The sequence below is a fragment of the Cardiocondyla obscurior genome, linkage group LG16 (genome assembly GCF_019399895.1).
Source record: "Cardiocondyla obscurior isolate alpha-2009 linkage group LG16, Cobs3.1, whole genome shotgun sequence".
NCBI lineage: Eukaryota > Metazoa > Arthropoda > Insecta > Hymenoptera > Formicidae > Cardiocondyla > Cardiocondyla obscurior.
This window is the reverse complement of record NC_091879.1, coordinates 21,161-41,427: the sequence shown is the minus strand read 5'-3', so window position 1 is coordinate 41,427 and position 20,267 is coordinate 21,161. Positions and strand designations below refer to the sequence as shown.

The following is a 20,267-nucleotide window of genomic DNA, read 5'->3' as shown; positions in this document are numbered from 1 at the left end:
TTAATTCTAATTTTGGCTTTTATATATTGATTGTCCCTTTTTTTTAGTAATTTTTAGTAATGAGGTTTCTTGAAGAAAAGAAAATATTAAGTTATTAATTAAGCAATTAACCATATGTTTTTAATATAAAAAAAGTAAAAGTTTAGAGTGTCTTATATGTATTGCTACATACATCCCAAGGCTCTTAAGTTCTGATAAACGTAGAAAGCCAATTGACCAATGATAGTTGATCGTTCTCCATGTATTCATGTGTGATAGGTAAATTTCTTATTTTTTTTTGAAGGCTTATTATACCTGTTGCAGATCCAGATTGTGCCCATTCACATCAGTGTGGATTGACTTTAATTTAGCTGATACCAAATGCACCTTATGATTTCCCTTATTATAATTTTTCATAAAAAATAATAAATAAAAATAGATAAGAAATATATATTATATTCTTTTTTATATTTAAAATATTTTTAAATTTACCTCATGTACATGTACAACAGGTGTCTATTCTATCCTCAAATAGTAACAAAAAAAAATGTTGTTTACAAAAATGCTATGCCTCCATCCATCAATTTGAGATTTAATAATTATGTATCTATCAATTGATGACGGCGGAGAGTTCATTTTCATACATAAAAAATCGAGAATGCAGCTTTTCAAGTATTATACCTTTGATGTAATTTTTGATTTTTTCTTTTTTTACCATAACCTCTTTACGCATTTCATTGATCATCGTTTATACTCTCGTATAGAGTTTGTAAAATATTTTCAATCCGATACTTTTCGCTCTTCCTCACTCTTGATGATGATGATGATGATGATGATGATGCAAGATAGCAATAATAATAATCATCTATTTATCGAGAACAATACTTGACTAATAAAATAATTCTTTTCTAGGCGCCATATTGGGTATTCGGTACTGCAATGGAACAACGTTCCGACCGTTCCGACGACCCGCATCATGCATGAGCGCGAGTTGGGAAGCATCGAAAATTGCGCGACACATGACGACGCGGCTTGAAATATTTATTTACTGGCGGTATGAGCTACTGTTGCGGTGAGGCTGCAAACTCGTGAGATTACGATGAGGGACGCTTGCCGCCGAAGTAGCGGCAACTTCACCGGGATGACTGTAAACAAGGTTCTGTATTTGATCCTAACGTTGACATTAACGAATCTTTACGTGCTCGCCGACGACGATGTCGTCAACGCCGTCAAGTGCCAGTTCGGCAAGTCGATGCACAAACAGGTGTCGGCGGAACCTTTACACGGCATGTGCCTACGAGACATCGTGTCCCATTTATCAAAGACCCTGCGGTCTGTCGCTGACGAGGAGCTCGGTGTTTCCTCCTTTCAGAGGATGATTGACAAGATGGAATTTGTGAACGTCTCCAGTAACCTGGATGCAAAACTGAGTGCCTTAATTGACAAGTTTAATAATAAAATAATGCTGCACATTGAAGTCTTCAAGCAAGTCTACGACGTCATATATCATTTACTGACACGTAATCCGTTCCCTGTTATTTATTCTAGTCAAATGGATGGTTATAGTATGATGAACAAAATTTCAGATGTCTGTACCGATATCATGAAAGGTAGTTATCAACACTTATTAAAGTTTATATTTTTACTATATTTTTTTGTACTTTATTCAGATGGTGTAATGTGTATCAAATTTGATTGTAGAACTTACAATACAGTTAAGAGATCAAGATTGGAAGAACATACATATACTGCCAACAAATGAACCAGACACAATATGTGGACCACCTACATTAGCTCATAACATTGGGCCTCTTTTATTATCTCAGTATTGTCCTCAAAAGAATGTTGTTTTGCTTTTGGAACATGGCACATTTATGTCTGAATCAGAATTAGCTTTGGTTCAAATAGCAGCCAAAACTGTTATAGATATGCTTTCTGAAACAGATAATATTATTGTTGTTGATCTTACTAATACTGTTCCTGTGCTTTGTAAAGATAATTTGTTGAAAGCAACAGATATGAATAAATTTCAATTAACTCGTTATATTGATGGTTTAACCAGAACAGGTACTTCTAAAATAAATTAAATTAAATTAAAAAAAAGATACTTCTTTTTTAGATTTTGTTTTATAATATCATAATTTGTTATTCTTTTTTTTTCAGATTCAAATAATGTAACAAAGATTGATTTTAGAAAATTAACACAAAATCTAAAGGGTGAGGTGCTTGTAATGCATGTAACTAATGCATTACAAAATATATCAAACGTGCAAGGAATTTTTGAAATAATTTCGAACAAGTTCACGGCTTATCTTAAAACTATTATTGTTACAAGTAGGCATGTTTTATTACTTTATTTTTATTGCGTTATAAACGTTTGTTATATCATAATTTATTTTTAGACCAGCAACCATTTACTAAGACAAAAAATTTAAGCAACGATAGCATCGTAATTTTTCCAATGCAAAATGTTCTTGGATATGAGATAGGAAAACTCTTTTCTTGTTTACAATGTCCTGATTATCACAAGAAAGATTTTTATATATCGGAGCCATATATTGAACCATACAGCAAGACAATGACAATATCTATTGGACAAGTAACAAAGACTGCATTGCTATCTTTAGATATAAAATTGCGCGATTTTCTCGATGATGTAACATATTTTAACATCGGTCCAAACATATACGCTATGTTTTTCGATAGCAAAGGAGTGGTTTGGATGCATAAAAATTTTCCTAGGATTGAAACGATAGTTGAGCAACCGCTTAAAGTGCATTTACAAGATATTGAAAATATAGATAGTCAAACGGTATTTAAAATGATAAATGAGAGCCAAGGTATCATGGATATAAAAACAAAATTAGGCGAACAGGTAAGATAATATATCGATAAACATTTGAAAATAAAATAAAATATGTGCTGGTATTTTTTTTATTTTTTTTTTTATGCATATGTGATCTATATCTTATAGAAACGATATAGATGGAAACATTTAATGTATGATGATTTAATAATATGCCTCGTATCGACAACTGAGGAAGGAATATTACCTGTTGCGAGAAGTGTGCCTCCTTTACCGGCAAATATATTACATCATCGTCTTGATCTTATGCTTCAAACCGTCATTGATAAGGACACGTTATGTATTTACAGAAACAAGATTGTAACTTTATGTAAGTAATTAACATATTTTAATAATTATTTTTGAAATTTTTAAACATAAAAAATTTTCTTTTTTTAGCGACAGGCGTAATTTATCTATCTCCATGGTGCTTTCAGTCTCCAATGGAGCAATTGAAATTACTCGAAACTGGCTCACCCGTGAATGTACAAAGTTACATGGCGTATTTGAAAGATGTAACAGGTCTTTTAGCTAATCCTGGTTTACATCCATCTGTAAAACCAGACGTAGCAACGTTGGCACAAATTTTAGAATATTTTAAAAAGCAGCACGTCAAGAGTTTGTTAAATAAATTTATAATAAGAAGGTAATCATAACTTGTACATTATTATCAGTGGTTAAAATAATATTTTTACATTAAATTTTATTATTTTAGATATATTACTAGCACAGTCAGTGGAGTATTAGAAATATTTCCGGGAATGATATTAGATTCTGGTTTTGATCCTAAAAGGCGAATGTGGTATGGGAAAGCAATGGAACAATTTGATAAAATGATCTTAACTCCACCTTATTTAGATGCAGGTGGATCGGGCTATGTAGTTACTTTAAGTCGAACTGTGAAATACTCTACGGAAGTTAATGGAAATGCAAAATACGCGATTGCTATTTTATCTATGGATGTTACAATGAGTTATATCGCAAGATTGTTGTTGGAAATGTTTCCATTCTGCCGTGATGTAACTGTAAAATGTTTCTTAATGGATGATAAAGGCTACTTGGTATCTCATCCGAAGCTATTGGAGGCGACGGACAAAATCGAGCAACAACATTTAACACATAAGGAACTTTTAGTAGCTAACGACATATTAAATCATGGGTTATTTGTGAAAAAAAAATCATGCGCTAGCTACTTAGATGGCACTGTACAAAGGTACTATCAGTTTAACACGTCGCTCGACGAAGTGCTCACTAATATAGCACACGGTGAGCATTGTGTTAGATATCAAGTAGCTGCTGTGCCAGGCACCAACGTATTCCTTGGTGTTGTCAATATGACGACTCAATGTAATTTACTTAGGGCTTTTTGTCCGTGCAGCACTGTAAGCACAATTTATTACGATTTTTATTCTAAAATATTTGCAAATTTATTCTATAAAATAGTATTTTATATCTGTTTTATTGATTATAGATGGATCACTCATGTTTAAATTGCAAAAGTATGGAACAAACTGGTTGCGAGTGTCCTTGCGAATGCTCTTTGTATTCCTCTAGCTGCACACAAGAAAATATCGGTAATTTAGAGTCTTGTCCACCTGTGTATGAACAAGGATCGAATTTGCAAACTCCGTGGATGGAGCCAATGGATTTAAAGCCATGTCCATCTATCAATTGCAAATTATTTATAACAGAAAGAGACTGTTTAGGTGTCGCGGATTGTCAATGGTGTCATGTCGATACTGACGGAGAGACTCCTTTACAAAAACCATTTTGCTCTGATATGTCTTTATGTTTTAAAGGAATTTTTGGATCTTCAATACCTTACAGTGATGGTACTTACAGTAAGTTTACTTTCTTATGTAAAAAAAAAAAAAAACAAAATTATTAAATGCTAGATAACGAAATTATGCCTTTTTAGATTTGCAATCGGCAGATGAGATTACAGCACAAGATTGGCCTTCAGTTGGAGCGGTAGCTGGCGGAATTTTAGCATTGTTCTTGATTCTGGCCATCACTCTGTTCTGCTATAGACTCCGATCTGTGCATTCGAGTTTGGAGCATCAGTGTCTGCATCTTCATACATCCCCTGATACATTACGTATGACGCATATCGAGGGCGACCTGGAACCGACGGAATTGGATCAGACTAAAAATAACATGGATTGTCTGGTAAGAGACAATGTTGCGCCTATATCACCATACAGAGTTTCCACTAACTATAGAAGACCACCCGGTGGGGACAGTGATCATGGATATAGTACAATGACTCCTCATGATGATTCTGAACAACAGACATTTGTTTCCGAACCTCTGCTATTAGCTATCGACAATAATGTCGAATCAGATTTGATTAAACAGTCCGGTACCGGAATGTCTTCCCCTACGACATACTTAGGATCGCCACATCATGTTTTGGCACCTGTAACTGTCCATCGTGACATGGAAACCAATTATTGTTGATTGATAATGAAATTGAATTCACTGCCATTTATTTACAAGACTAAGATAATTAATTTTTTTTTAATAATATTGAAGTTAATAGAAATCGATCGAGTTTTCTTTTTTTGCAGATATAATCTGAAAATACAAGACTACTTATTTTTTATAACAATTATTTTAATTTTGCTGTAGAAGATATTGCATTTTTTTTAACTATGAGACTGTTTACATATTTTTATTAAGAGATGAAAAGCACAAATCTTTGATTATACTTGAAAATGTAGTTTTTATAAACTGTACATGAACATTAAGGCCTTTCACATAAGTGCTAAGATTGTTTGATAAAGCACAAAAAGTTTTCTAAAAAATACACTTTAAAAAGTACGATTTTATAAATAGTTAAAATAATAGCGAATTATATCATAATTTTAATTATATAGATGGAGCAATCTAAAATATTAAAGTATTTTATACTATTTTAGACAAATAATAACTTGCCAGTAATATTTATAAAAAAAATAGCAAAAAATCCTATATATATATATATATATAGAACTTTATAATTATATAGCGTGTAACAATAATAGGTGAAACGCAATTGATAAAAAAATTCAGTACTTTAAAACAATTCGTATATTATGTTACATCTTGTATATAAATTATTAATTTAAAATTCATAGTTATTAAGAATAGAAAATTAACGATAGTATAAAATATTTATACTAGTAGTAATTTTCTCTTTGAACAAATTAAAAGTTTTTTTTTTTTAATATTGTAATTATATATTCCATGATTCAATGGTTAAAGATTCTATTAATGATCGATAATATAAGAGACAAAATTAATCAAACTTATTTTTTGCTTTTTGAACATTTCTATGACGTATGAGACTGCCAGCGATTTATTATTGCTCCATGACTTTTTAAAAGTATCGATCTTTTGTTTGGATAGATTTATGCAGCGTACTTATTATCACGATTTACATAAATAATAGTGCCAAAACGATGAAAGAATAAATCGTGTAAAATAATTTTAGGATGTTGTACATATGTAGAATTTACAGTATACCATTTTTGTTACTTTCTATTGTATCTCTATTTTTATGCGAATACATTTAAGTATCTCTTAAAGCGATAAGGTAATTTCATCAATGCAAAAGATCGTCGCCATAAAAATAACTAGGGTGAATTTTGTAAGTGAAAGGATTAAAATTTTAGCTGAATGAGCCTGTAGTTGGGTAAATCTGATAGTGACAATAAACAAGATTTATATATCCCACTGTTATTTACACATCACCATTCTCTCTTCGAATCCTTTGCTTTAAACATTACATACTCAATCATATATCCATCCAAATACATTACTACTTTGTTTGATTTTGATTTAATGATCGAAATCCTAGGTAGATAATTTTAATTTTCTAGATTGTGAATTCAGTGTTAATAGTAAATATTTAGTTGAGAAAAGCAAAAGTCGATGCGTAAAGAGTTCACTCGTTTTCGGCTCATTCAGCTTAATAACATAAAAAGGTAAAAGGGATTTGAAATGATACGATATCAAAAGGTATGCAAATTCTAGTTATTCTTATCGGTACACAAGGCTATTAAAACAAATGTAATTTTAATACTTAAATGAGTATTTTTTATATAGAAATATTAAAAATAAGTTGTGTAGGCGTAATGAAAATAAAAGTTATATTAGCTATAGCATAAGCCTTTTTACGAAAGTATTATTTAATGTTTTACAATTAATTTTTTCTACACAGTACTTTTTTGTTTACGTGTATATCGTGCATATACAAGCGTACACTTTAACAAAACATGATCATAATAAATGTATTCCTAATTCTGCGATAGCAACAAAATGTATTAAAACGTAATTAGAAATATTAGAAGAAATGTTACAATTGACAAATCCATTGGATGGCAAATTGAATATACCTCAATAGCAACATTAAATTAAATTAATACTTATTGCTACAGAAATCAACAGTTTTTATGGAAAAAAAAAAAATGTCACCAAGGGTGTTGTTTATTCAGGAAATTGCGCAAGCCTGATATATGTTAATAACGACGAACTGTTATGAGATACGTATGCATTACTGACTGGTACTTAAAAAATGTTAACATCTATTTATGTATTGTTATTATTAAGAATGCGATGTCAAATACCACTTTATATCAATTATTAACTTTTTTTTTTTTTTTTTTTTACAAAATACATTCGTATGCAATACTGCGTATTAAATTTATGCCGAGCGAGATTTTATACAGTGTATCAGTATTTTTTATTATTAAAGTTTATATTTTACTATCAAATCAGAATACACGTTATTGCTTCGCACCTTTTTCTCGCAACGTAAAAAAAAATACTGTGCATGCATTTTGATCATATATATAAAAAAAAAAAAAAAAAAAAAAAAAAAGGAATTGTGTGAAGGATATTACATCTTTCGCATATTCAAAATGAATATAACGAGAAATTTTTATTATATTATTCTTTCTTATATGTAAGTCAGTACGAGGTATTGATAATCGACAATAATATTACGATGACTAAGGTATAAAGTCCGGATTTTTTCTTAAAATTACAAAACCTTCCATGATTGGTGTCAATGGTATGTACTCCTCGGTAGCGAGCTCCGCTCTTTCGCCATATGCCAACAGCACCGGTGTGGTGTGCGTCTGGAAGCCTGTGATAGTTTTCGGTTTGCCTGCTTGGCCAACAACGTCGACGGCAAGTCCGACTCTTACTGGCACGGCCAGTGGATTTAAATCTTCGTCGAATGTCACTAACATCCTGGGCTGCATTGCAGCAGCCAGCGTGTATAGGAGATAATGTGAACGCCCAAGAATAACTGAAAATTATTACATTATATTATGTCTATGTAAATATAAATCACACGTAATGTGATAGTTTAATTTTATACATATCTAAAAATAAATTTATACGTTTGCAATTATTGAACTGTAAATGGTGAGAAACGTATCTATGTGATAAAACATATAGCTTACTGTTTTTAACGTCCAAAAATCCGATGAGCGTCGACAAAAGACCGGCAAGGGCAACTGGACTGAGAAGCTGTCGGTCACTGTGATAAGGTGACAAAGTAAGCGTGCCTTTGCCCAAATGTGTTAATCCTTGTGCGATACGCACCATGAAAAGATTGTTAGGATCCTTTGCGTGAAATTGAGCCAATTGTCTCAGCATAGCAGCTAGTCGCGCGTTATTCGTACCGGCACCTACTAAACCCATGGCAAATATCGCATTGTGTGCCACTTCAGGATCGCTGTCGTGTGAAAATTTCGACAGCGTATCTAAAATATTTAGTTTTGGATTCGATACCGATATCAGTCCCAGGGCAAGCGGCACAGAGCGACGAATTACAGGCTCGCAGTAGCGAAGAAGGTGGCCGAAGGTTCTATAAGCCATTTCGGCGCCGATTTCTTCTCCCATGGCGATTAAGGCAATACCGAGAACAGCGATGGCCTGCCGAGAACTGAGATCCTTCTCTTTTTCCTCTTTTTTCTCTTCTTTCTTATCTTTATCTTTGCGCTCACTCTTTTCTTCCTTTTCATTGTTTGATTCGTAATGTTCCGAGCAGATGTGCAATAAATGTTGAATCTTGAGAACATTTCCTGTCCCGGCGTATGCGCATACCTCCACCAGCGTCGTTGACATTGACCGGAATGGCTCATGAACAATTTCTAAAGCTGCTATGATTGCTTCAGCTGCCTCTTGTTTACCCAGGAAGCACAGTCCCAAGCCAAGCGCCAAAAACCGCGCGTACGTATCTTTGAGATCAGACTCTGACTTATCCATTAGCGTGTGCATAATTGCTGTGGTCACGTAAGCATTGCAAGAACCGGCAGCGACCATTCCTAACGCCAAACCGGTCATGCCTAATACTTCCCAGCTTGATTTAGTGTCGCTGAGAACCGGCGTTAGTAAGCCGAGCACGCCTTCTCTATTAGAGCCGGCGTATGCAATACCTAGACCGACAATGGCTCCAATACGCATAGTGTTGCTACTATGCAATACGTAGTCGGAAAGTAGAGCCAAAGCAGGATCGCATTCGTTTCTCACGCCGCAATTGACAATTCCACAGGCTAATAAAGCGCCAGATTTGATGTAGTCTTCCGATGAGTAAAGATATTTGTCAATTGGCGTCAGGCCACCGTCGACATCCCACAATAGAATCAGACCAAGGGATGCAGTTGCACTTAACATTCCATGCTCCTTGTTTTTGTATAACCACTTGTTGCCATCTTCGATCAATAATTTATCATGACCAAACGCGGCGTTTACAAACCCGTTGACAAAACTTGCCGCGAGATTTTGCCGTGCTGAATCAACTTGGCCACCGCCGAACGGCGGTCGCGAATTTTCCAAATGCGATTTATAAACGTCCTCAGGCGTTTTTGGCTCCATTATGTCCAATTCGCGTGCTAAATTTAGAAAGTGATTGTTCAAATGAGAGTTGGACATAATCTCGAACAGATCGTCGTCCTCTATTGTAGCCTCGTGGAGTTCTAGGAAAATTTGTTGACGACCCAGCATAAAGGCCAGTTGCTTTTGCACAGAGCTAAAAAGAACACACGTAAAAATTTTAATATTTTACTTAAAAATATAATTATTGTTTAAAAATAGTCTTGATAAAATTAAAACATTTTTTTAATAAAAGATTATTATTCTTACAGATCTCGACAGTTTGTGAAGATCGATTCAATGAGAGGTAAATCATTCAATTGCATTGCCAATCTAATTGCTTGCGGATATTGCCCGAATTTCCGGTATAATTTACAAGATACATGAAGAAGGGTACTATTTTCCGGATCCGCTACATACGATACACAGCTTGTAAGATAGAGACACACTCGCTGATATACGCTCTCATCGACGTACTGTTCAAGCAAATCTAATCTTTCGATTTCCATTAGAAGGTCACACGCTTCGGTTTCTGCGTTATGTGCCATATTATAAGGTACAATTTCGTGCACTAAAGCAATTAATTTTTTGTTTGTTGCTTCAACATTATCGCCGGTAACTTCGTCCCATTCGCCCGCCAATTCTCCCGATAAATGTCTAACGTATTCATGTCCCCATTCGCCGATTGCCAGTGCAGAGCCTGTGAGCCTGTATTTTAAGCACTCTCGGCCCTCGCCCATAGTCATTGCCAGAACCGAAATAATGTCTGAACATAATTCCTTGCATCTTACATTGATCATTTTTTCATGTATATTTTTCATCGTATCGTAATGAGGTCGCATGAATTTTAATGGCTTTGGTACACTGGTCATTGACGTCGTCGATGCACGAATATGCGAACGCAGAGATTCTAAGGCAGGATAATGTAGCTTAGTATTGGCATCTTGCAGGCGTTCCACAAGTAAAGTTAACTCCTCCTGCAGAAGCTTATCCTCTTCCGACTAAAGAAGGAAAATTTATTTTTCATATATTCCTTATAAAACGTATACCGGATGATGTGACAAATTGTTGGTGCGTAAAAAAAAAAAATTTTTTTAATTAAGATTTTCGTACAAAATCACGCATTAAATAAATAATTTTATTTACATTCCGATACCGGGATGCTAAATGCAAATTTAATCAACTAAACCCTTCTTTGGATTATAACGCGATGATATTAATACGCGACGCAGGTTAATCTCTCACCAATTCATTTTTATCATCCTCCTTGCCGTTCTTCACTTCCTTCAATGGTTTCGCCTCCGTTTTGGTGGTGCTCTCCGGCATTTTATTAACTTGTTTTGTAAATTGATACACGAAACAAACACAGTTTTTTGTTCAGTAAAACTCGCCACAGATTCTACTCTTTCTACTCTAACGTGCTTTTAGCTGCGAGATCGTCCGACACTTCTCCTTTATATGAAATAAAAGGCTTTTTAGCCGCTTGAAAAAGTTTTCACTTCGCGTGTCCTTTTGTCTATTCTCGCATCTCCACTTCAGATTATTGGTTAGGATGAACATTCAAGAGATTTTGCGAGTCACCATCATGGATGTGCTACATAGATTGGCGACTGCATAATAATTTAAAGCCCGTACTTAAAGGTTCTTATTCAATGGACCTGTTGCTAAAAAGCAACCTTTATTTCACGAACAAAAATGCACACATAGATACACTTGAGTGCATCAAAAGGCGTTGAAACGTTCGTTAAACTTCGGCAATATACGACAATTTTCGTTACCGTTCGTCATTCATACAGGGAGTGTCTAGCGATGTAGCGTTGCATTTGTATTAGCTTGGATGCTGCGTGCTTTTATTTAATGTATCTTTTTATTTTATTATTCATTTACATGACCATTTTATTCGCAGCGTAACACCCCCTCCCCCCCAACCCCCCAGGACGTTTAAGTGAATGAAGCCTTGTTATTTGCGTTCGCAGCAAACGCCTCGGTCGAGCTATTCCACAAGGTGTGAAACGAGACTACCGAATTAACCAACTGGGTATTGACGGGGAGTGTCCTGAGAACTACATTTTGTCAGTTCTGTTGTGTTTTCCGAAGGTATATTCAGAAATTATAATACTCTCAATCGAGATTGATAATGTTAATATTACTCGAAATTTGCAGGAACCGTAAAATGTTCGTTGTATAGACGCGAAATGGAATTTAGAACGATGTGTCGTTCGTTTATTATCGCGGGGTTGTCTCTAATCTACTCATTTTCTGCGCTCGCACAAAACGTCAGATATGGAGAGCAACTTTATGAGTGTCCTCAGCATTGGATGCGATTCCAAGAATCTTGTTATCGGTTTATTAAGAGCCCACTGAGACCCCGGGAAGACGCTCGTAAAAATTGCCAAGCTTTTCAGAGCGACTTACTCGCCATTAATTCAATAGAGGAGCATGGGTTTATTCTTTATCAGCTGCTATGGCAAGATCCACAACATCGGAGGTGGTATACTGGGGTAAAACTACAGAGTGGCCTATGGATAAATGAAGCAGACAGTACAACAATGATTAACATGGACAATGCCTTTCTGCCTGAGCCTAATGACAATGTATTTGGGAGAGATTACTTGGCCTATTCATATTCCAATAATCTCCAGCGTTGGGGACTGGAAAAGGTCACTGGAAGAGAAGAGTTACTGTATATCTGTGAAGCACCTATAGCTACTCTTCATAACTTGGTTGACGACGATCGAACTTATCAATATGGAATTGACATCGATAATCCCCTTCAAATACCAAGAGGGCCATATTTCATAAAGCAACCAATAAGTAAAGTATTTGATGTGTCGAAAAGAAGAATAAACAACGATGTTTCGCTGAGCTGTTTGGCTGGAGGATATCCTACGCCTACTTACGAATGGTTTAAAGAAGATTATGAGAATGACCGACTTGTTGCAACAAAAATAGATCCTCTTACTAATAGTAGATATACAGTGAGTGGCGGAACATTAATTATTTATGAGCCAGAACAGGTAAAAATCTTTTTAATTTTTTAAAAATGATACTGAAAGATATTGTTTTAGACAATTATATTCATTATTTACAGACAGAAGATCGTGGTTCATATCATTGTAAGGCAACCAACAAATTTGGCACAATTATATCTGAGAGTGTTGAATTATCGTTTGGATATATTTTAGAATTTAATTTAAAACGTTCCGAGGAACGTGGAGATAATCATTGGGGCAAAGCAGTTTATTGTGATCCTCCACAACATTTTCCTGGCGTTAAATATTATTGGGCGCGTGATTACTTCCCTAATTTTGTTGAAGAAGATAAACGTGTATTTGTTTCACACGATGGAGCACTTTATTTTTCCGCATTGGAAACTATCGATCGAGGAAATTATTCGTGCAACGTTCAAAGCGTTGCGTCTGATACAGGACGTAACGGGCCATTCTTTCCACTAAAAGTGGATATGCATTGTAATTATTTTTAAATTGTCTTAAAAATAGAATAGGAAATAATACTTAATGAACATAACATCTTTATAAACTTTTTCAGCCTCTTTCCAGCAGTTGAAATTTCCTAACAATTTTCCAAAAGCATTTCCTGAAGCACCAGTAGCTGGAGAAGAAGTTCGACTGGAATGCATCGCGTTCGGATAGTAAGTAGCTCACAATATTTTATTTTAAATGTTTGCGAATATATTAATTTTATAATTGCTAGAAGAAACCATTCTTGTGTTACGCAAGCGCTATTTTTTAAAAGATCCCAATTACAAACTACAAAAGAAAATCATGCGACTTACCAATCTGCATGAGCTTTCAGCGGAGTTGTAGAATTCTGCCGGTGACTGTAACATAAAATGCAAAATATTAATGTAGAGATGCTGGTATATCAATTAGTAGTAAAGTTAATTAAAAAAGGAAATATTTTTTTTTAATTAAAGATTTTATTTTAAAAATTTATATTTACCTAAAAGTTGCTCCGCCGGATGCATGATGCCTATCCGAGGCCCTGCTCCTCCTCTCAGATGGGACCTTCCGCGCACAAGTCACTCGCGAGCACCCCGACCGTGATTTTACAATTCGCGAAAATTACTCTTCACTTTCGCGCGTTATATTTCGGCACTCCTGTAAAAAGAAAATCCTGAAATGAAAAAAATTAGTAGACTTACCGATCTGCATGAGCGTCAGCGGAGTTGTAGATTTCTGCCGGTGACTGTAACATAAAAAGGAAAATATTAATGTAGACGTGCCAGTAAATTAATAAGATTAATAAAAAAAAGGTAAACATTTTTTTATAAAGATTTAATTTAAAAAAATGCATGCTTACCTAAAAGTTGCTCCGCCGGATGCATGATGCCCTGGGCATCATGCACATCCTGAGTTTGCTCCTCCTCTCAGATGGGACGTGACGAGCCATCCTTCCGCGCACTGGACACTCGCGAACGCACTCCCGTAAGAAATAATCGTAAAAAAAACGGCCGCATACTTGTCGGAACTTCCGAAGCGACCGACGAACCGGCTGCGGTTCGTATAATTAATAATATCGGCGGTGACGACACTTTCGTTGATAGCAGTGAATGCAATTGCGTTAATCTGTAACAAAAAAAAAAAAAAAAAAAAAAAAAAAAAAAAAGGATATATAATTTAATAAATGGTAATTCAGATAGGATAATATACAATTTATTTTTACAGTCCCGTTCCATCGTACAATTGGACGAGAAGGGGTTCCGTTTTACCACGTGGTGCATACACGGTAAATTACAATCGGGTACTGATAATACCACGTGTACGCGTGGAGGATCAAGGCGAATACGTTTGTCGAGTGCATAACGACAGATTGTCTATCGAAAATTCTGTACGATTGACTATTCAAGCGGCGCCTAATTTCACCATTCCTTTAGTCGACAAGCACATGGATAATCGAGCAGATTTAACTTGGACCTGTGAAGCATTCGGCATACCGGACGTCACTTACAGTTGGTTTAGAAATGGAGAACTCTTGGACATGTATACTTTGCCACCTGAAGATCGAGATCGTTACACTATACAAGATAATGTAATGAATATACGGCATTTAGATCCCGAAAGAGATCAAGCCATGTATCAATGTCGCGCGAAGAATCAGTTGAAAACAACATACTCATCGGCTCAACTCCGAGTCTTATGTAAGTATTTAGATTTGTTTAAACTCAACTGTGCAATTATTGTAGTAGATACATTATTATTTTTGTCGCATGATTATTTAATTATGTATTGTATGCTATTTTGTTTTTAATATGTATTTTAGCTTTGAAACCTTCTTTTAAAAAACGGCCTATGGAATCGGAGACATATGCAGCAGAAGGAGGTAACGTCACAATAGTATGCAAACCTGAAGCTGCGCCCAGACCGACATTTACGTGGAAGAAAGATGGGAATGTAATTGGATCGGGTGGTAGACGAATAATTCTCAATACTGGAAATCTTATTATCAGTCCAGTGTCGCGAGACGACGAGGGAACGTATGTGTGTACAGCAAAAAATATGTACGGAAGTGATGAAACTCGTGGAAGATTAATTGTATTACGTGAGTTAATTAACTTAAATAATTATTTAATGCTAAGCACGTTATAAACTCACAAATTCATCAATTCTGTTTACAAGAGAAATTATTTATGCATATAAATATTAACAGAGTATATTATATCATAAATTAATTATTAAAATATGTCTTATCACAGATATAACAGCAAATTTTATTTTTTATGTAGGCGGACCACAATTTATTCAGAGACTGCCACCACTAATAGTTTTGAATTATAATCAGAATCTAACGTTGCGTTGTTTGGCTCAAACAGACGAAATGTTGGATGTAGCATATATCTGGACGCATAATGGTATGCGTATCCGTAACAAGGATTTACAAAATAATCCACGGTTACGTGTCGGCGGTGAATATCTGGATATTATAAATACCACTTTTGCCGAAGCTGGCGATTACGAATGTATTTTGAGAAGCGCTGTTGGTGAAATATCAAGTAAGCTCACTCTGATTGTACACGGACCACCAGGACCGCCTGGTGGAGTACAAGTTGTGAATATCGTTAAAACTTCGGCTACATTACGATGGACTGACGGTGCTTTGAATGGAAAACCGATATTTATGTATACAATTAGCGCGCGGACGAATTGGAATCGCACATGGTTTTCTCTTGCAGAAAGTGAGTTTAATCTTTACATAATTTTTAATTAATAAATTTTAATAATGATAATGTCGTCAATATGTGATTTTTAATTTAATATACAAACTCCTTTGTAGTTTGCTTTGTATAATTTTATTTTATGCAAACACGTTTATATATTTTTTTTTTCTTTTTAGATATTACGGCTATCGAAATGGATAGATACAACGGACGAAAAGAGGCATATATAGAAAATGTTTTAAACCCATATTCTACGTATGAATTCCGTGTGCTTGCCTGTAACGAATTTGGGTATGGTCCACCATCGGTTCCCTCACCTCAGTACAGCACTCCATCCGATAAACCTATGAAAGCGCCGTCGAATATCAGTGGCGGTGGAGGAAAAATCGGTGATCTTACGATTACATGGGATCCGCTAAGTTCATCCGATCAAAATGGTCCTGGAGTATATTACAAGATATTCTGGCGTCGTAAAGGACACGATAAAGAGTTTCAATCACTTTCCTTAAAGGAATATGGCAATGTTGGTAGTAGTGTTGTGGCGATACAACCAAAGTATTATTACACGGAATATGAAGTAAAAGTACAAGCGATTAATGCAATGGGTGAGGGCCCGATATCCGAAATCAAAACAGTGTACAGCGCGGAAGACATGCCACAAGTCGCTCCACAACAAACGTTTGCTATGAGCTATAACAGCACGAGTTTGAATGTCAGTTGGATACCAATCGAGCAGACCCGCGAACGAGTGCGAGGCAAGTTAATCGGCCACAGAATTAAATACTGGAAAGAGAATAATCGCGAAGAGGATGCCACATATTACTTGTCTCGCACCACTCGTCCTTGGTCACTAGTCGTTGGATTGCAGCCAGATACATATTACTATGTAAAGGTAAGTAAAAAAAAAAAAAAAAAAAAAAAAAAAAAAATTCTTTACTTATATAAATATCTATTAAAAATGTTAATTAAAATATTAAGCTGCCAATTAACCGTTTAAAATATTTATTGTGTTATTTAATTAAAAAAAATACGTATGGAGAAAAATCTTTAAAATATAAATTAATGAATAATATATTTAAACGAGGATCATAAATTTCTTAAAGGTGATGGCCTATAACTCAGCCGGAGAAGGCCCAGAGAGCGAACGGTATTTAGAACGAACTTATCGTAAGGCGCCGCAAAAACCGCCATCATCAGTGAACGTATACGGCGTAAATCCATCAACGGTGAGAGTGGTTTGGCGTTATGTGCAACCGAGTTTGGAGGAAGAGCCGCTGATCGGATACAAAATACGCGTATGGGAAGTTGATCAAGACATGAGCACAGCAAACGACACGATTATACCAGGTGGTTCCAAGTTAGAAGCCGACATAAAAAATCTAAGCCCAGGCAAGGCGTATCATTTAAGAGTACTCGCATTCAGTAACGGCGGTGACGGTCGTATGTCGAGTCCTACTCATACATTCCAAATGGGCGATGCCGCAGCCTTCAGAAGCGGTGCAGAAAATAAAGGCTTAGATGCCATTCTGGGATTAGCTTTTTTAATATTTTTACGAATCTACGGCTATACAATATAATACAAAGTAATCTTTAGTAAGCGAAGATTACAATGGTTAATAACCGTGATTTCATACAGTGTGTTCTCTTAAATACGAAAGAGCTAAAGAGTTTAATGGAGATTAAAGCAAGCGTTAAATAAAATATAATATTATAAGGTCTTTTCTACGCAACAGAATAATCACTTATGATTTGTTGAATTAATTTTTGATGGGCCAAAAATTAATATTGTTACATTATTTGTGCTACTTAATATGTAGATGCTTCTTAGCGTTTTAAAAGCATTATAATTCAGCACTTGAGTACTTCCATAATTATTTTTTAAGAAAGATTATGGTACTATAAGGAGACTGAAACTAATTTGCATTTGATCTAAATATGCAGAATATATAATGATTTCGGTATAACTTTCATCTTTTAAAAGAGTACTCTATTTTACTTTTAATATGCATTTTTCAATACATGGTAGTGATGCTTTGCTTTTAAATTCACGGACAATATATTATTTTTAATTATCTAATTATGTATATATACATGTCATTTTTATATTTTTATATACTTTCTTTTTTACTATCATTTTTATGATATTAAAATTTTTTATGTTAAATGCCCGTTTTTTATTTGTGAAATTGTCAAGTCTCTACTTTATAATTTTAGAATAATATTCTACCTCATTCCACAATATATTTTCGAAATAGGCAAAATAATTTGGAATGTATCATATACACACGTTGAATTTCTATATAGATGATTATTAAATCAGCAGTTGAAAAAAGAATTGTTGAAACAAAAAATGACAGATGTTTATGCTATACTATTTTTATGCTTTGTGAACACAATCTAAGATATCGAGAATACGCAAATCTAAAAGTACACGAATATTAATCTAATGCAAGATAGGAAGTTGTACATTTTGGACAAAAAAACGCAAAAATATTCAGTATTAATCTATCAAGTACTTTTACGAGATGTCTGCGTTCTTTATTGGTTTAAATGTAACTTTAATTGGATTTTAATCAATGTTTCTAAATAACAAAATAAGAAATTAAGTTGACATTTATTTAAACGTCATAAAGTGAGCCAAATGAGCAGCTCAATTGGGTAAAAATGAAATAATCTTCACATCTTTCTTTTTAATAGAGAAATTAAAAACAGAAAAATGCAAGGAGCCTTTTAAGATTTGATAGATTAATGAATATATGCTTATGTTATATATTATATATTGTAGCATGCTACAATTTACTAATAACGATTAAGAATTGATAACAAATGATAATAATAACGAATAAGTATTATGTAACGTGCTAGTGTAAACTACAACGTAATTTTCCGTCCATATATACAAAAGTAATGAACACTCGGTTAATTTTGATAACACTGCGAATATTCGTTAATCATTGAATTATTCTAATTCTTTTAGTTTTATATAATTTTATTAAATAATTCTAAATTATTAACATTTTAATTTACGCCAAATTGTATATTATTATAGCGGTAATAGTTTATATAAAATTGTATTTATTATATTTTATATTATTGATAAATCTCTGCATACGTATTCTTAATTAATTTAACAATCTCAAAGAAGGATCTGACATTAGAATAATTCAATATTACAAAATTTACATGTACAAACCACGATATTATTTACCGAGTGTTTACTGCAAAATATGAAAATATAAATATAAAATATATTATACACCACTATACATTATATATATTATCTACATTTAAGGAACGTATATATTTTCTTTTTATATTAATATAAAACAAAAATTCATAAATGTGTTCATTATTTATATTGTGTTTAAATAGAAATAGTTTATTCACAATGCAAGTAATGAGGATTCAGGGATCGCTGGAATCGTTTTTATATTTCTTATCCTTGTCGATTACCAATCAAATTTGACAAAAAATCCAACAGGAGCCTCGAGGAAATAACAGAACTATTTTCACAACCTGTAGAAGTGCAGTGAAACTTTTGTGACCCTCGCAGCACTCCAATCACCAGAAAACTAAAATATAAATTTATTTACAGTTAAGAGAATAATTTAATTGTATTTAGAACACTCTACAACACTTAAATAAACCGAATTTTAGTCTGAAATTTAACTTAGAAGCCTGAAAAAAATTTATTTAGATGTAACTTTACTATTAACCTAAAACACATACCTGTCACTTTAAAAACACTTATAAAAAATAGTTCCCGTCGATGTAGAGCCTTGGAACTTTTTGGGCAGCAAGAGGGAGGTTCAAATTTGATAAAAAATCCAACCAGGCACTCGAGGAAAACGCAGAACTATTTTCACAACTTGTTCAAGTGCAGTGAAACTTCTGTGACCCTCGCAGAACACCAATCACCAAAAATCTGAAATAAAAAATTATTTACAGTTAACAGAATAATTCAATTGTATTTAGAACACTCTACAACACTTAAATAAACCGAATTTTAGTCTGAAATTTAACTTAGAAGCCTGAACTCACTCTGCAAAGTATTAGTGCTATCTGGAGTACTAAGTAAGTCGAGGATTTTTCTCTTGCACCAAGAATGGTCAGAGGGACTTCTGCAGCTTCCCCGAATCTCCGGACGGTTTCCTTGGTTAGTTTTCGTCGCGATCCTTTCGTCCCCAAAGCGCCAAACCTGTAAATAAAGCAGAAGTATTTTTAAATTAAAACTAAAAATCTCATAAGTGACACATTGAGGTTAAAGTTATATTTTGACAATTTTCTCACTTTTTAATTAACTGAAACTCTCGAGCAATCTAAAATCGGTCCCTCACGATAGAGGAGGGTGCTCTAATTAAATTCTAACGCATGACATACCTGAATTCACTCTGCAAA

The 20,267-nt window shown here is 34.2% G+C and overlaps 3 protein-coding genes and 1 long non-coding RNA gene across 5 annotated transcripts; 2 read left to right on the top strand and 2 right to left on the bottom strand.

Annotated features, from left to right (window-relative positions):
* The first annotated feature begins 720 nt into the window (after positions 1–720).
* On the top strand, positions 721–7,481 carry LOC139108752 (VWFA and cache domain-containing protein 1). The gene is made up of 9 exons (XM_070667286.1): positions 721–1,589; positions 1,681–2,046; positions 2,143–2,313; positions 2,382–2,854; positions 2,954–3,155; positions 3,224–3,470; positions 3,540–4,206; positions 4,296–4,665; positions 4,743–7,481. Exons 1-9 carry the CDS (start codon positions 1,079–1,081, stop codon positions 5,282–5,284), a joined length of 3,549 nt encoding a protein of 1,182 aa, XP_070523387.1. The 5' UTR covers positions 721–1,078; the 3' UTR covers positions 5,285–7,481.
* LOC139108753 (regulatory particle non-ATPase 1) lies at positions 7,448–11,259 on the bottom strand. The gene is made up of 4 exons (XM_070667287.1): positions 10,937–11,259; positions 9,962–10,692; positions 8,278–9,848; positions 7,448–8,120 (listed from the first exon to the last, which is right to left on the bottom strand). Exons 1-4 carry the CDS (start codon positions 11,015–11,017, stop codon positions 7,819–7,821), a joined length of 2,685 nt encoding a protein of 894 aa, XP_070523388.1. The 5' UTR covers positions 11,018–11,259; the 3' UTR covers positions 7,448–7,818.
* A 188-nt stretch (positions 11,260–11,447) lies between these two features.
* Positions 11,448–18,033, top strand: LOC139108751 (contactin-like). 2 transcript variants are annotated; one of them, XM_070667285.1, is made up of 10 exons: positions 11,448–11,550; positions 11,668–11,788; positions 11,855–12,708; positions 12,783–13,161; positions 13,241–13,343; positions 14,380–14,852; positions 14,975–15,253; positions 15,438–15,887; positions 16,046–16,761; positions 16,973–18,033. In XM_070667285.1, exons 3-10 carry the CDS (start codon positions 11,887–11,889, stop codon positions 17,444–17,446), a joined length of 3,696 nt encoding a protein of 1,231 aa, XP_070523386.1. In that variant the 5' UTR covers positions 11,448–11,550; positions 11,668–11,788; positions 11,855–11,886; the 3' UTR covers positions 17,447–18,033. The 2 variants fall into 2 exon arrangements, with proteins under 2 accessions (XP_070523386.1, XP_070523385.1); XM_070667284.1 differs by lacking the exon at positions 11,448–11,550 and having other exon boundaries at positions 11,592–11,788.
* On the bottom strand, positions 17,085–20,132 carry LOC139108768 (uncharacterized). Its single transcript, XR_011546717.1, has 3 exons — positions 19,911–20,132; positions 19,599–19,794; positions 17,085–19,441 (listed from the first exon to the last, which is right to left on the bottom strand). It is a non-coding gene; the product is annotated as an uncharacterized lncRNA (long non-coding RNA).
* Between the last annotated feature and the right edge of the window lie 135 nt (positions 20,133–20,267).